The sequence below is a fragment of the Ursus maritimus genome, unplaced genomic scaffold (genome assembly GCF_017311325.1).
Source record: "Ursus maritimus isolate PB19 unplaced genomic scaffold, ASM1731132v1 scaffold_30, whole genome shotgun sequence".
NCBI classification, from domain to species: domain Eukaryota; kingdom Metazoa; phylum Chordata; class Mammalia; order Carnivora; family Ursidae; genus Ursus; species Ursus maritimus.
In genome coordinates this window covers 1,325,497-1,340,056 of record NW_024425564.1, presented here as the reverse complement: position 1 = coordinate 1,340,056, position 14,560 = coordinate 1,325,497, and the positions used below count along the sequence as shown (strand labels likewise).

At 44.7% G+C, this 14,560-nt stretch overlaps 1 protein-coding gene and 1 pseudogene across 5 annotated transcripts in view; one reads left to right on the top strand and one right to left on the bottom strand.

The window, feature by feature from the left end:
- The window catches only part of CMTR1 (cap methyltransferase 1), a 63,345-nt gene that overhangs the window by 6,739 nt on the left and 42,046 nt on the right, over nucleotides 1–14,560 (top strand). For all 5 annotated transcript variants that reach the window (XR_005838728.1, XR_005838729.1, XM_040644653.1 and 2 more), the window contains exons 3-8: nucleotides 3,702–3,853; nucleotides 5,700–5,858; nucleotides 8,511–8,603; nucleotides 10,016–10,087; nucleotides 11,264–11,358; nucleotides 11,478–11,550. Coding sequence is in view for 3 of the 5 variants with exons in the window: in XM_040644653.1 (XP_040500587.1) it covers nucleotides 3,702–3,853; nucleotides 5,700–5,858; nucleotides 8,511–8,603; nucleotides 10,016–10,087; nucleotides 11,264–11,358; nucleotides 11,478–11,550 (644 nt within the window). In the remaining 2 variants the exon portion in view is untranslated. The remainder of the gene's footprint in view (nucleotides 1–3,701; nucleotides 3,854–5,699; nucleotides 5,859–8,510; nucleotides 8,604–10,015; nucleotides 10,088–11,263; nucleotides 11,359–11,477; nucleotides 11,551–14,560) is intronic.
- On the bottom strand, nucleotides 1,662–2,089 carry LOC103665431 (annotated as a pseudogene).

The following is a 14,560-nucleotide window of genomic DNA, read 5'->3' as shown; positions in this document are numbered from 1 at the left end:
TTGATCTCACAAAGAAATGCCTAGTAGGATGGTATTTTAGCTTCCATTCACCTCACTCTCAGAACCAGTACAGACATCTGTGCGCTGGGTAACACCCAGGGAAGAGGAACGGAGTGGAAAGATCTCCGTCCCAGAGTCTGGTGCTGGTGTTTTGCACCCGAGTCACCGCTGATTTGCCTAATGAGCCCTCCACCCAAGTTTGGTTCTCCCTGTCATTTTGGTCCAAGAATGGCATGGAGACAAAGAAAACAAAAGATTTCTCTTTGCGATCTGAGGGTGGTTTGTACCCTGCATGCGGAGGAATGATGTTCGTACCATGGATGAGTGCCCACGGCTGGGTCCTCGAGCAAACCTAACAGTCTGGCCGCTCCACCTAGAGCTGGATTGAGGGCACGCTCTTCTTTGATAAGGATTCCAGGTTTTCCTAACCTTTTTGTAGGTCGGCCTGTGAATCCCAGAAAGCCGGTGAAAGGAGTAGGAACTGATCTAACATGGTAGCTTCTGGTTAGTCAGGACCCCGCAGCCCTGGGCTACACAGGAATAGCCTTTAGGGCTGAGCTCAGGGAGCCACCCGCATTCCTGGTACCCCCTTTTTCCGTACCAATCAGTACAGCTTGAAGGCGAGGGAGCGACCAGGTGAAGAGCAGCTGTGCCTGTGGGAGCGCGGTGCTTCTGCGCGTGGGCCCTCTGTTGTAGGGTGCGTCTCTTCCCTGCGTGGGGGTGAGAGGCGAGAGACCCGCGGTTAGTCTTGAGCCACTCGGGAGGTCTTGCCCCTTAGATCTGCTGACCTCTGAGCTTGGTCTGGAAAGGAACCAAAGTCTTCTCAAGGAATGGTACTTTATTTCTTTATAGCTTTATTTTTTTTACACTAATTTTCAAATGAGTATATTCTTATTTCTCACACAGAAAATGCAGAAAAGTGCAAAACAGAAAATAAATATAACCTCACCTCACAGTTTCCATGGTTACTCATTGTTAATGTTCTGGATCTTTCCTTCTGAGTGGCACTCTCTGGCACTCTGTGACATGTGCTGCATTGGTCTGTGTAAGCAAGTCAGCTCCTTTTTGAGGGAATTGGATAGCTTCCTAAGAGGAAGGGGTAGGGGTGCCTGGGTGGCTCAGTCAGTTAAGTACCTGCCTTCTGCTCAGGTCATGATCCCAGCGTCCTGGGATTGAGCCCCAGGTCGGGCTCCCTGCTCAGCGGGGAGTCTGCTTGCCTGCCCTTCCCTGCTGCACGTGTACGGTCTCTCTCTTTCTCTCTCAAATGAATAAATAGATTTTTTTTTTTTTTTAAAGAGGAAGGGGTAGATTTGGTTCCTCTCATATAGGGATATTCTCAACCAAAATTTCTCTTTGCTAACTGCTAACTCTTAAAGCCAGAATGTTCGTTTTAAGTTTATTCTGATTTTTTCAAACATGTTCCTAGGCTTTTTCTTTCTTCTGCAAAATGTTACATCCCTAAAAGAAAAAAATGCATGTTTATTTTAGCAATCTGATTTTTGGGTTTTTAAAATTTTTATTATTTTAATATTTTTTTCACGGACCAATCTAAGTTATTTATTTAAGCCATCTCCTGCCATAAACAAAAGGATGGAAGGTCAGTATGCTGTCATCATTTGACACAAGGAAGGAAGGTGAGCTTAAGGTCCCGTATACTTTTCTGGTCCTCGTGCAGAGTAATGGTCCAAACCAGTGCTGTGGTCCCTGCTGGGTAGTGGTCCAGGTTCTCTTTATTCGTTTTCATAGGCAGTTGGAAGTGGATTCATGTGAGAGTTATGGAATAGAGTGTGACTACAGTTTCCCCAGGGAAAGGGCTTGGACCTGTTGCAGAGATGGGGGTAGGTGACGAACTCAGGGCTCTCTGTGCTCTCTGTGGTGCGACTTCAGGAAGACTTTCAGCATACTCACTCCCACACCGGGGAGCGCTATGAAGTAGGGGAGGGCCTCCCACATCTGAGCTGAGCCCTCCTCATCGCCATGGGTGCCACTCAACATGTACTACCCCAGCTGTGCCCCAGACCCACCTAGCAGCCCAGAAACCCAGGACCCAGCTGCCACCACCATTTTCAACCTGGACCTTAGTTACCTGATTTTTAAACTCTCTGAGGGTAGAATTATTTCTTTAGGAGAGTGCCCCATTGTATATAGCATGGACCTTTTATAGAGCCAAAGTTGTTGTCTGATCAATTAAACAATACCAGTGTTTTGTTCTCTTGACAGGTCTGACAGATGTCCTATTTCAGCCTGCTGGCCAGAGGGTGGGGGAATGGGAGTTCTTAAATAATAGTCCAAGGAAGGCCTAATTCTGTATTAAGATATAGGCATTTCATACTCATGCTTAAATTCTTTGTTGTTTAACCTTTTAAAAAAACATTTAAAGACTTAATTTTTTTTTTTAATGGCACCAGGTTATAAAGCAGCTTTATTTAAAACCGTCTTTGTCAAAGTTGTAACACTGGAACAAAGTTAAATGTACCTAAATGAAACTTGAAGCTATTTTCGGTAATAGTACAAATTTTGTCCTATGGGTATTACTATTTTCAAGTTTTCTCTTCTATATGAAACTATTAAAAGGAAAATTTAAGTATGTTACAGCTCCTAGATTACTTTGTACGTGCCTCATTCTATAAACAAATGTATTAGTAATGAATATATTAAGGCCATCAATCAAGACTTAAAGATTTTTTAAAAATTTATTGTAGTGAGTACTTAATTTTTGTTAAATGGGAAGACTCAGTCCAGGTGTTGGAGATGGACAGTTGCGTGTGACACAGTTCTTGCTCTCCAGGAGAGACCCTGGCCAGTGCTGTGCTGGTGGTGCTGAGCACAGTGCGAGGGGGAATCGGGCCTGGGGTGCCAGGGGAGAGCATTTTGCTCTTCTCAAATGCTAACCCTGAACAAGTTTGTGTTCTCATGGGGAAGTGGATGGATCAGTGCAGATAGGCTTTAGAATTATGTCATTGCAAGTTATGAATACCTGAATAGTGACCATTCTGGATCTTTGAAGAATTATTTTACACGGCTGCCTTTCCTCAACACCTCCCACAAGCAGCCAGGCTTCGACTCATCAACGCGGATAGTTTAGTGTGTAGGGCAGGGTGGTGATGGAAGAAGAACAACAATTACTCCTGTAAAATATCACAGCTCAACTGTGAGCCGGCTCTCCTCTGGGGCACTGTCTATGATACCTGTAAGTTTGAAGGACTGTGAGAGCAAAGGAAACTAGGAGGTTAAACAATCAGAAACTGTTAGTCCCATGATAGAATTGTTGAAAATGGAGCCAAGTATCCGTGTACGGAAGTTGATGTTCAAATAATAAGCAGCAGAAATAATAATCATATCTTCGATAAATACATCTTATATTTGACGGTGTACTTTTAGACATTTCATTTAATCTTCATACAAGCCCATGAGGTAGGTATTATCATCTCAGTTTTGTAGGGGAAAAATTGAAAAGATGGGAAAGGGCACCTGACATTTGGAACTCCCATCATGTGTCAGGTACCATTAGGAACTTTCAGTGACTTGCCCAAGATAACATAGTTAGTAAGAGGTAGAGAGTACATTTGACCCTGGGTCATTTAATGAACTTGGTGTGTGCAGTGCATTTTCTGAACACTCGTTGGATAAATGAAACGCGGACTTCTAGAGGTATTCGATGCCGTAAACTCACCTGAATGTTTTCTTTTTTTCTTTTTCAGCATCTACCACGAGCCTGAGTGGGTCTGACAGTGAGACTGAGGGGAAGCAACACGGCTCTGACTCTTTCGACGATGCATTCAAAGCAGACTCCCTTGTGGAGGGAACTTCTTCTCGCTATTCCATGTATAATAGTGTCTCCCAGAAGCTTATGGTATGTCAGTGCTTGGGTTGGGTCCCTAAAGCTCCACCAGCAGAGTGAGAGAATGGAAATTGTATTGGTGTGAAAAGAGGAAAAACCAGGGCGTGAGTTTTTCCTCTGTTTTCCAGCTACTGAAATTTAGTAAAGTGTGGCCCCCTTCTTAATAGAAGCATCTGTCACATCTGAATCGTCCGTGGGAAGTGGCTGTGCAGGCCTGCTTGTCCTGTCCTGTCCAGAGCTGGATCACCCTTCGGTCTCCTTAGTAATGAAAGCTTATCATGAGTGCATGTGAACGTACTTCCCTGCACATGGACGTGTGTGGTTGGGTAAAGAGGCTTCGTGATGTGAGTTTTTGCTCTATTGAGTGATTTTAAGAGAAATGACTGAAATCCTGCTCACTCCCGGGTGCCCAAAATAAATGAGAGTAGTACAGTCTTTTATATGACTTCGAAAAGAAGGTCCAGTTTTCCTTCCCAACTTCTGTACTCTGTTGATATACCAGAAGAAGGAAAGTGACTAGGAGACCTGTTTGCTTTCCTGATCAGACTTCAGTATAAGTGCACAAAGGTTAGGGAAATTCAAGGTTGCTTTCTGGCTACTTTAATTTTAAAGGTATTAGTTCTTTCATTTTCTTTTGGATTCATTTAGGAATGAGAACTGCCACTTATGTCATAGGATTCTAGTTTGTGGCCCCAAGGCTACAAATTTTGGGGAAGTGGACAGTGGGGAGGTTTGTGACTCGTTCAGCCTTTTTTTGTTTGTTTTTAAAGATTTATTTATTTATTTGAGAGAGAGAGTGGGAGGGGAGAAGGGCAGAGGGAGAGGAGGAGAGGGTACCCCCCAGTCAGCCTTTTTGACCTGGGGAGAGTTTTGTGGCTACTATAGGAATTCTCTCCAGCTCTTGGTTGGTAATGCCCCTTCCAAAGGGAATATAGACCCTTGAGGGGGGATTACGTTTTCTTAGGATTGGAATTATTTTATTGGATAAGGGTCCTTGGGGTTTGGGATTTGGGTCTCTGATTTTGGGGGTATATAACTGGACCCAGTGACCCTAGAGTTTAGTGTGAGCTTATGGACAGTTGTGACATTAAAAAAAATGTTCCCAGGGTGCCTGGGTGGCTCAGTCAGTTAAGTATCTGACTCTTGATTTCAGCTCAGGTCATGATCTCAGGGTCGTGAGATTGAGCCCCGCATTGGGCTCTGCACTGGGCATGGAGCCTGCTTGGGATTCTCTCTCTCCATCACCCTCTTCCCCTTCTCTAAAAAAAAAAAAGTTCCTGTCCAGTGTCTTATGGTACTTATGCGTCCATACCTCAGTGTTACATGAAGCGAGTTTTCAGTTAATATCTTGATTAAGTGGACTTCTACAGCCTTCATTGTCTTTACCTAGTAAGGCTATTTGCGTGGCTGAGGGTAAGGTAGAGTTGCTGCTTGAAGCAGTTGCACTATAAATTTTGTTCTCTGTACCAACTCAACTCTAGATCTACTTTTCACTTAATCAGACAAATTAGCTGGAAGGGTAGTTGTGCAGATGTCCAGTGAGATTCATTAAGTGCTCTTGGTGCTTTTAATTACAGCTATGAGGTGCCTTCTCATTTATCCAACTTCTGGTTGCCCTAGACTTTCACTTCCAGAGTAGATAGCCACTGGGCCCACAGTTAAACTGCCATTACTTATTTATGCTTATTTTCTTCATTAGGCTAGAAGGAAAACTTTTGGCCTTACTCATCTTTGTTTCTCAGAGTTTAGTATAATGTCTGACACGTGATAGGGGCTGAGTAGATATCTGTTTGTTTATGTAAGTGCTCCATTATTATCTGTTTATTTGTATAAATGCTCTATTTTGTCTCTTTTTCAGGCCAAGATGGGCTTCAGGGAAGGTGAAGGATTGGGTAAATACAGCCAGGGTCGGAAGGACATAGTTGAGGCCTCTAATCAGAAAGGTCGAAGAGGCTTGGGTCTGACACTGCAAGGCTTTGATCGAGAGCTGAATGTGGACTGGCGAGATGAACCAGAGGTAACTGGTGAGGGGAGGAGGAGACGGGAAAGCCAACTTGTGCTTTTGTATGCATGGCTTTAAGTAGCCATGGTAACAAACTAGAAGTCTTCAGAGGCAGTGGGGATTGGAACTGAGTTTTTACATGGAAGATACTGGGGATGTCCAGAGTGGAAACAGAAGAGATATACTGAGGGAAATATATTAGGGTGAGGATTTGTTTTCTGTTAAAGACCAGTGGGTAGAAAATGCTGGAAAGCAGAGTTTGGCTCCACAAAGAACTTTAATAAATAGATACACCTTTCCACTAGTGGCTAAGGTAATGAGTTCCCTCTGCTGAGAGGATTCAAAGGGTTGGATGAGGACCTGCTCTCCCATTGGGTGAGTGACTGGATTAGGTCCCCTCTAAGGTCCTGCACCTCTACGGGTTTGTGACACCCCAGCTTTTATGTAGGTGTTTGTTTATACTGTATAGCTTTCCTCTCGTGGGTTTAGTCTGCTTATCTGCTTGGGTACCGGTTTTTTTTAACCCCAGCTACCGAAAGAGATTCGTATCCTTTTTCATGGCACAGATGATGTTGAAATTTTATTTTTATTCATTTATATATGTCCTATCTTATTTCACAGAGGATTCGAAGTAGGTATAATGAAACAACTAAAAATAATGATGAAATATTGCCATTATAGAGTTGAAGCTAGAGAAAATAGAACACAAATGTCTAGTCTTCCATGTAGCTGGGGTAGTTGAGCTTCACATGTGGCTGTGAACTCTGGAGAATTGATATTTTATTTGTCTCTGTGCTGTTCCAGTTCAGGAAAGAACTCCTGCGAATTGCACATGATAAAAGCCTAATAAGGCTTCAGAGTAAGATGCTGACAAGCCAGGAGCTAATGGCTTCTGGGGGTGGTCCTGCTATGTTGCCTTGTAGTTGCGAGGAGACGAGACCAGCAGAATAGCAGATGAGACAGTGCAGAATAGGGTAAATATTTGTAATTGGGTGTGAGGCGTAGGTTTTTACCTCAGAAATTCTTGGCGCTTTTCGTGTCCTCATTTGTATGAAAACCAGTAAAGAGTCCTAATCCTCATAGTGGGGCAGAATTAGAACCAACTTAGCTAAACTCAAAATCTCAAATTTGCCCATAAAATCTCTATTTTTAATGGAGACAGGCTATTGAAATTCCTTTTTGAGGCAAGGCTGTCCTAATTATCATTTACCGTGATTCAGTTTTCCTCCTACAAAAGATGCCCTATTTCTTGGTTAAGAGTTTGGCTTAATTAATTAGTTGGTATCCACTTCTTTAAGGTAGATGAGTCTGGGTCGCCTCAGGTGGCTGTCTAGTCCTGGAGTCACTGCAGAGGAAATGCCTGGTGGCTTCGGCAGCCCAGGAACATGGAGTGCCAGGTTTGGCCCTTCAGACAGAGTCCACGTTGCAGTCCATTTTTGCTCTTGATGTGCACAGTTCTGTGGGGAGCTTGAGTCTACTTATTCTCTCCAAAGGGACATCCAAGTGTACACGAGCTTTCTTCCCCATAGAGTTTATAACTTATAACCATTTATAAATGGTTAAAGGTGATGGATTCGACTGGCCAGGGGGGAGCCATGATTCATTGCCAGATTGAAAAGGGCTTCAGTAAATTTTCTTTTAAACTTTTTCTCTGTTGTTGATGGTTGGCCTGCTCTCAAGACCTTGCGTTGTGTTACCATTTTATGCCTTTCGGAGCATGTAATATTACCTTTAATCACATTGCTTCAGTTTGCAATGGTGAATCTCTTCTCCACCCTTGCTTGGGAGGCCGCGTGTAGAGCTGCCGTGCAGGTTAGCCGCCTGTTCAGGTCTTATAATCCATGTCTCTAGCCCAGTGAACGTAGTCCTGACTCACATTAGAATCCTCTGGGGTCTTCTAAAAAATATGACTATACCCAGTTTCTGCCTCAGACTGATAGAATCATATAGTCTGAGGGCGAGGCCTTGTTAGCAGTACTTTTTAAAAGGACTGCGGAAGGGTGCTTGGCTGGCTAAGTTGGTGGAGTGTGCAACTCTTGATCTCGGGGTTGTGAGTTCAAGCCCCATGCTGGGTGTAGAGATTACTTAAAAATAAATAAAATCTTAAAAAAAAAGACTGCAGATATTTCTAATGTATAATGTAATTCAAAAATGAAGAGAAAGCACCACTGAGATGCCAGTTTCTGCTCTGGGAATGAAGAGGCAAGGAATCCCTTTGTGAATAACACTTTGAAAGGCATCAGGAGGCGAGACTCATTGCCACTGGGTCTTCCTGGTATAATTACCTTTTCATAGACTTATATCCTGTGTGCACTTCTCTGTGTCCCCAGTGCTCTGATTGTAGGCACCTTGGGTCAAGGACCACATCTTTTTAACTGCATTCTGAGTACTTAGCCCATAGTACATATTTATAAATAATATTGGAACAAATGAAAGAAACTTTGAAGCTTTGGGAAGTTTCTGAAGATTCAAACTAGAATTGTAGCTGGCCTTCCAAAGTTAACCTTCAGGATCCTGGCTCAGTTCTCATTTCTGACCAGTACATTTCGCCTCAGCTTCCCGGGCCCTTCCATCTGTCTGAGTCCCTTTTGATTGTTTTGGGGAAGCCCTTGCAAGATGGGGCATAGCAAGTCCTCCCTGACTTACTTGCCTCTTTTTTGTTTGTAGCCCAGTGCCTGTGAGCAGGTGTCATGGTTTCCAGAATGTACCACTGAAATTCCTGACACTCAGGAAATGAGCGATTGGATGGTTGTGGGAAAGGTAGGATTTCAGGAAAATGTACCTTGAATTCTTGGCACTTACGTCCTGACTTTTCTTCTTGAGTCTAGTGTGTATGTATGTATGTATACTCATAGTTTAAGAAAAATGTGAATCTGACCATTCTGGCAAGAATGAAGTTTTGTCAAGATGGTGTGTCAAGGGCTTTACAGATATGCCCTTGTGACAGGGTTTTTTTCTCCTAGTTATTTAAACTTGCAAGGCAGCACAAAATGCATAACTTATGTCTTCCTCATGGATGCTTTTTAGAGTAGCTTATTATACATTTGTGTATATGCTGGTCACTGCTGGGCACTGTTCCAGGTAGATGAAAAGACACTGTCCCTGTCCTCAGAAAATAATGAGGGAGTTGTTACAGAGGGAATTTGTTTAATCTCCTTCTGGAAAACTAAGAATAAAGTACATATCTACCAAATCAGTATGGTCTAGAGAGCAGTTCTCAAGTGTAAGGCCCCCTGGGGATCTCCCAAGACCCTTTCAGGGGCTCTAAATGGTCAAAGTTATTTTCATAATGGTACTGGAAAGTTATTTGCTTTTTTCACTCATTCTCTCACAAGTGTCCAGTGGAGTCTTCCAGAGGCTGTATCACAACCAGTTGAATGCAAATGCAGAGAGGAGAGTCTAGCCATCTTATATTAAGCCAGACAGTAAAAGATTTGTAAACACGAAAAACAGTGCCACTCTCCTCATTAAAAATTTTTTGGGGAAATATAGTTATTTTTCAAAAAAATATTTATGTTAACATAATGTATTGTTCTTTTACACTGAATAAAAATTGTCTCAGTTTCTAATACTAAATGTCGATATGTATATATCCCCTCCCATAAACAGAAGCTCTTTGGGATCCTCAGTGGTTTTGAAATGTGTAAAACCTGGGAACACCCAAATTTGAGCATCGTTGTTTTAGGGATAGCCTCACTCAGCCATGAGGTTGGATTTGACACCTCTGTGAGAGTCTCTTGAGCCCTTGTTATCTCTGATGCTACCCGGTCAGTGCCTGGTGTCCTACAGTTGTACCCCTCACAGATCACGAGGCTTCCTGGTTGAAAGGCTTCTGTCATTTAGGGCAGTCCCCATCCTTCTGCCTCCATGCTCTGGGGGCAGACAGCTTGAATGTTTCCTTCCCGTTTGCTTTTCTCAGCCTCAGCATTCATGAGTCTTGTATCCATATGGTGCTCTAGTCAGAGCACCCAGGGGGCTGCTTCATCTCACAGCCATCTGGAGTATAGCCAGAGGGATTTAGGATTTTCTCTTTCCCGCCCCTCAGGGATTGATGTTCTTGGCAGAGACTCAAGCCCCTTCTTGCTCTACTCACTTGGAACCCTCGTTTCTCCATTCATTCCCCCAACTGCAGTCATACATGGTCATTATTGATTATTTTCTTCTTTCTCTAGAGAAAGATGGTTATTGAAGACGAGACAGAGTTCTGTGGCGAAGAGTTGCTTCACAGTGTGTTGCAGTGTAAGGTAAGGCCTGTGACTAGAGCCAGGCTGGAAAACCTTGTGTGAGGGCATATGCTGGGCTCTTCCAGTTCTTTTGAATTGGGTGGGGGGGGGGAGCTGAAGTTTAGCCAAGATTTTTCTCACAGATGAGATGTGTGGCTTGCTACATTTCTCCAAGGTATCCTTTTTCCTGGAGCCTTGTAGTGTTGTGCTGTCCCTGTGGTCAGTAGCCAGGAAAGGCTCCACTTAACCTCAGTGGGTCGGTTCATCACAGTCCTGAGGGGGCCTGGTGGAGTGAAAGGTTTGCAATCATTCGTTAGTGTCAGATAGACCTGAACTCACATCCTCGTTTTGCAGCTTTCTTGTTGTGTGACCTTGGGCCGGTTGCTTTAGCTGGTCTGAGTTTGAGTTTTCTCATCTGTAAAACGGGGAGAAGATACTTCCTGGGATCGTTGTGAGAATTAAATGGGATAGTCAGCGTGAAGCTCCTAACACACGGGCAAGCGCTAGTCTCTCCTTGATAGCTTTCGGCGCGAGTTTGCGTCAGGAAGTACTTTGCCCGGGGCAGGATGAGCCAGGGAAACTGAGGAAGAAATGGGTTGGAGAAGAAGCCTCAGACCAGCCTCACCAAACTTATTTTTTTTTGCAGGCAGAGGGTTGGGAATATCCTTAAGGTGACTGGAACTCAGGTGAAGCGAGGCTTTTTTTTTCTCAGGGAGAAAACTGGAGAAGGGAGAAGGGACCTCTACCGTGTGAATAGGTGCCGTCACAAAACGCTGGGCCTGGTTTACTTTGCCCTCTCTCTGAGTGAGCCTTAATATCAGAACTCTGGTCCCTTGGAAAGTTGCTGCTGGAGTGGAGAAACAGATTTGCTCTGAGGATTTGTGATGCCGACAGGTGGCTTCGTGCCTACCCATAGGTGTCATTTATTAACCACTTACTGTGCGGGGACACGCTTCCAGGTTGTTTATTTATGTATTTATTTATTTATGTATTTATTTACCGCTTCACCCGTGAGGTAGTTGAGGCTTGAAGAGATTGAGCAGTTTGTCTAGGGTCACACAACCGGTCATTTCAGAGCTGGGATGCAGCAGTATTGTCACTCTTCCAAGGACTGAGTGGGGCTCCTCAAGCTCTTAAGTCCCCTGTCCTGTCCTGGAGGGCGATGCTCACCTCGACTTTCTGACTCTCTCTGGGCAGAGTGTGTTTGATGTTCTGGATGGGGAGGAGATGCGGCGAGCTCGGACCCGGGCCAATCCCTACGAGATGATCCGAGGAGTCTTCTTCCTAAACAGGTTTGCTGACATTCCCCACCTCTCCCCTCCCCGGACACGCACTGTTCCATCTTTTCGTCTGAGCCTCCGCTTTCCATACATCTGGCGTACTGAGTTGCGTTTTTCCGTCTGTATTGCAGGGCGGCAATGAAGATGGCTAACATGGATTTTGTGTTTGATCGCATGTTTACAAATCCACGGGACTCTTGTGGGGTGAGAGCAAGATTCTTTGTCTGAATTCATAGTGCTAAATGGGCTTCCGCTTCAGTGGCCCAGAAATTGCCATTTGTGCAATGCTAGAAGAGTATTCCTGCTATGTGAGAGAGATTTTGCTTTGAGCTCCTCAAAGTAGGTCCCATGGTGCTTCCTATGGTCCCAGGGATGCTCCAGTACGCAGTTGTCTGTAGGGCTTCAGGCCCAGAGTTGTAGCCCCCGACTCTGCGGATCCTGCTGCTCACCCCAGGTGGAGGACGGTAGGGCTTGCAGCAGTGGCAAAGGGACATTTCTGGGCAAAATCAGCAGTTGTGACATCCGTAGGCTTAGGGAACAGGGAGGTGCAGGGTATGAGGTAGAGCATGGGCCCTCCTCCTGCATCCATTAAACATGTATTTATCCTGCTCCTACTATGTGCCAGGCACCAGGAATATAATTTTGGATGAGGTAGATGTGATCCCTTCCTCCGTGGCACTTAGGTTCTGGATGTTCTGGTGGATTCGAGAACTGGCAAGGGTTCAGGGTGGGGATGTTTGTAAAGGCTTTCTGTGGAGGCCAGTTGCTGCCAGGGTGAGTATGTAGTCCTTAGAGTGAGCTGTTTTCCAAATTCGAACTTGTGACATCATCTGACTTGGGTGCCGTGGCTGGTATGAGAAGGAAGTGCCCGGGGAAATGTGCGTATTGAATGAAATGTGAGCACCTGGGTCCTTTCACCGGTTTATTGAAACTCAGTATCCTGTCTGAAAATCCAGGCTGTGGTGTTCAGTGAGGGTTGCGGGGCAGGAAGTACAGCTCTTGCATCGCAGGTGGTGTCACGTAAGTTCATCCCTTCTTAGGGCCTCAGCTGCCTCATCCCCCGAAATTAGCCCTACTAACGTGTCAGAGGGTTGGGGTAGGACCAGAGGCCCTTAAGATCTGTTCCATTTCTAAGATCTGTGATTTCAGATGTGGCCACTTTCCCTTTCTGCCTTTCTGAACCAGCTTTGTGTGGGGTCACAGTTACTAGATTTTGGCCCTTCTCAAGAAGTGGTAGAGCAGAATGATTTTCTGCTTTGCTACATCTCATTCCGCTGAACACAGACACACCGTAATGATAGAGAAAAAAGGAAATTTCATTCTGGCATTCCCTTCAGGGTTTCAAAGCACTTTTACTCAGGCCCAGAAAGTTAGTTCTCTAGACAGTGAAGGGCCAGGAGCCAGCTGTTCCCAAACCTGTCTCTGCTTCACTCACTCTCCTTCCACTAGGCCCCCTGATTATCCACCCGCTAAAGGAACTTATTTTCCAAGTTCTTTAATGTTTCAGTTCCACCTCCCTGTTTCCCTCCATGCTGGCAAAACTGGCATGTGAACCCCTCCAGCCCCTAGTCATTTCTCTCTCCTGGGTCTCCCGCCCTGTTTTCCAGGACCAGCAGGCAGCACAAAAGGGCTCTTGGAATTAGCATCTTGAGAAAATTAGGTTGATATAATGTTGGTTTAATTTTCTGAGCACCAAATGATTTCCTTTAAACCCCTGCCTGGCAGAGGAGCTCTGTCAAGCTGCTGGGAAGCACATCATTTTGGGCTTTTGAATGTAAATGCCTCCAGCGGCTGGGATCTGGTTATTGTCTTTTGCTGTCAGGACAGTGAAGGAGGCACCAGGGTTGTACCATTCAGGTCAAGGGTGGAGATGTTAGTTATGTCGGAAAAGGTAGCCGTGTTTGTAACGCTGCAGGCACCGTCTTGACCTGAATTGATTGTTAGTGGCCATGGAGAATTGCCCTTTCAGAGATGTTTCTCTGCACTCCACTATAGAAGGTGATTTCTCTCCAGCCCCTAGTGTTTTCTTCTCTCTTTCCATCTCTTTTTTCCCCTGAGGACCCAGCAGGCTTGGTGTGTTTTTCAGGAGAGCAGAGATGCCCTAGAGCAATCACTAGCAGAGATGCGAGCGGGTGAAGGCCCAGACACACACCTGGGTTTTTTAGGGCCTCTGGCTCTTGGATCAGGCAGGTTTTAGAATAAGAGCATGGAGAACTTGAAGCTTGGACAGGTGTGGGGAGGTTGGAGGTGGGAGGCAGAGGGGACTATGAGGTTTTTCACTGGCATTCTGCTTCTGTGGGTTGTGGTTAGAGGAGAAGAGAGACTAGGTAGGGAAACAAATCGTAAATAAGAATTGAAAGAGACAAAGGAAAGAAGGGAGTTTAGATTCTTTGGGTATATGCTAGCCTATAATAAACCGTAACATTATGTGCGGGCTTTGTGTGCCTGGGGATATTGCTGAGGTAAGTAAACGTTGTGTGTGAAGCCTTACAGGAGACAAAAACTGAATGTGGGTCTTTGAGTTGCGGTGGTGTCTTAGAGGAAATTAGACAGAACTTACAAAGTGCCCACTGAACGTGGAGTACTACATGAGGCGATGGAAAAGGACAAGAGTTTTGACTCTAAGGAAGTTGATCCAGTTGAATATTGTATTATCTAATGTTTGTTTAGTATTTACAGTTTATAAGCATCTTTAACATATGGTACTTTAATCCCACAACAGCCTCGAGAACCTACATTAGTCCCAATTTACAGTTGAGGGAGCTTGAACTTAAAGGCATAAATTGTATGCTGCCCTTAACTGCACAGCCAGTAAGTGGCAGAGGTGAGAACTCCAGCTGTCCTTTCTATGAAAAGACCTTCTGGTCATGACCTGTGGGGGTTACATGCCTTGAAATCAAAGAATGAGATCATACTTATGCCCTCTTTTTGGAGGTGAGATTTTTTTCATTGATTTATTTTTCCTTCCTTCTCCCAGTCTTCGTCTGGGCCAGCGGCTTGCTGGGAGAGCCTAGAGCCTAGGGCTAGGCATGGCCAGTGGTGAGGAACGTTGTTTTTCCTCTTTCCAGTGTGTGCGGGCCTTAAACTTGTGACCTTGCCTCATTACCACTGTGCTGCCTAGAACATGCTACATAATGTTCTCAGCAAATGCCATTAGGTCTTTTTTGTGTGTGCAAATGAATATAATCCAAAAATATGAATAATTGATGGCTCA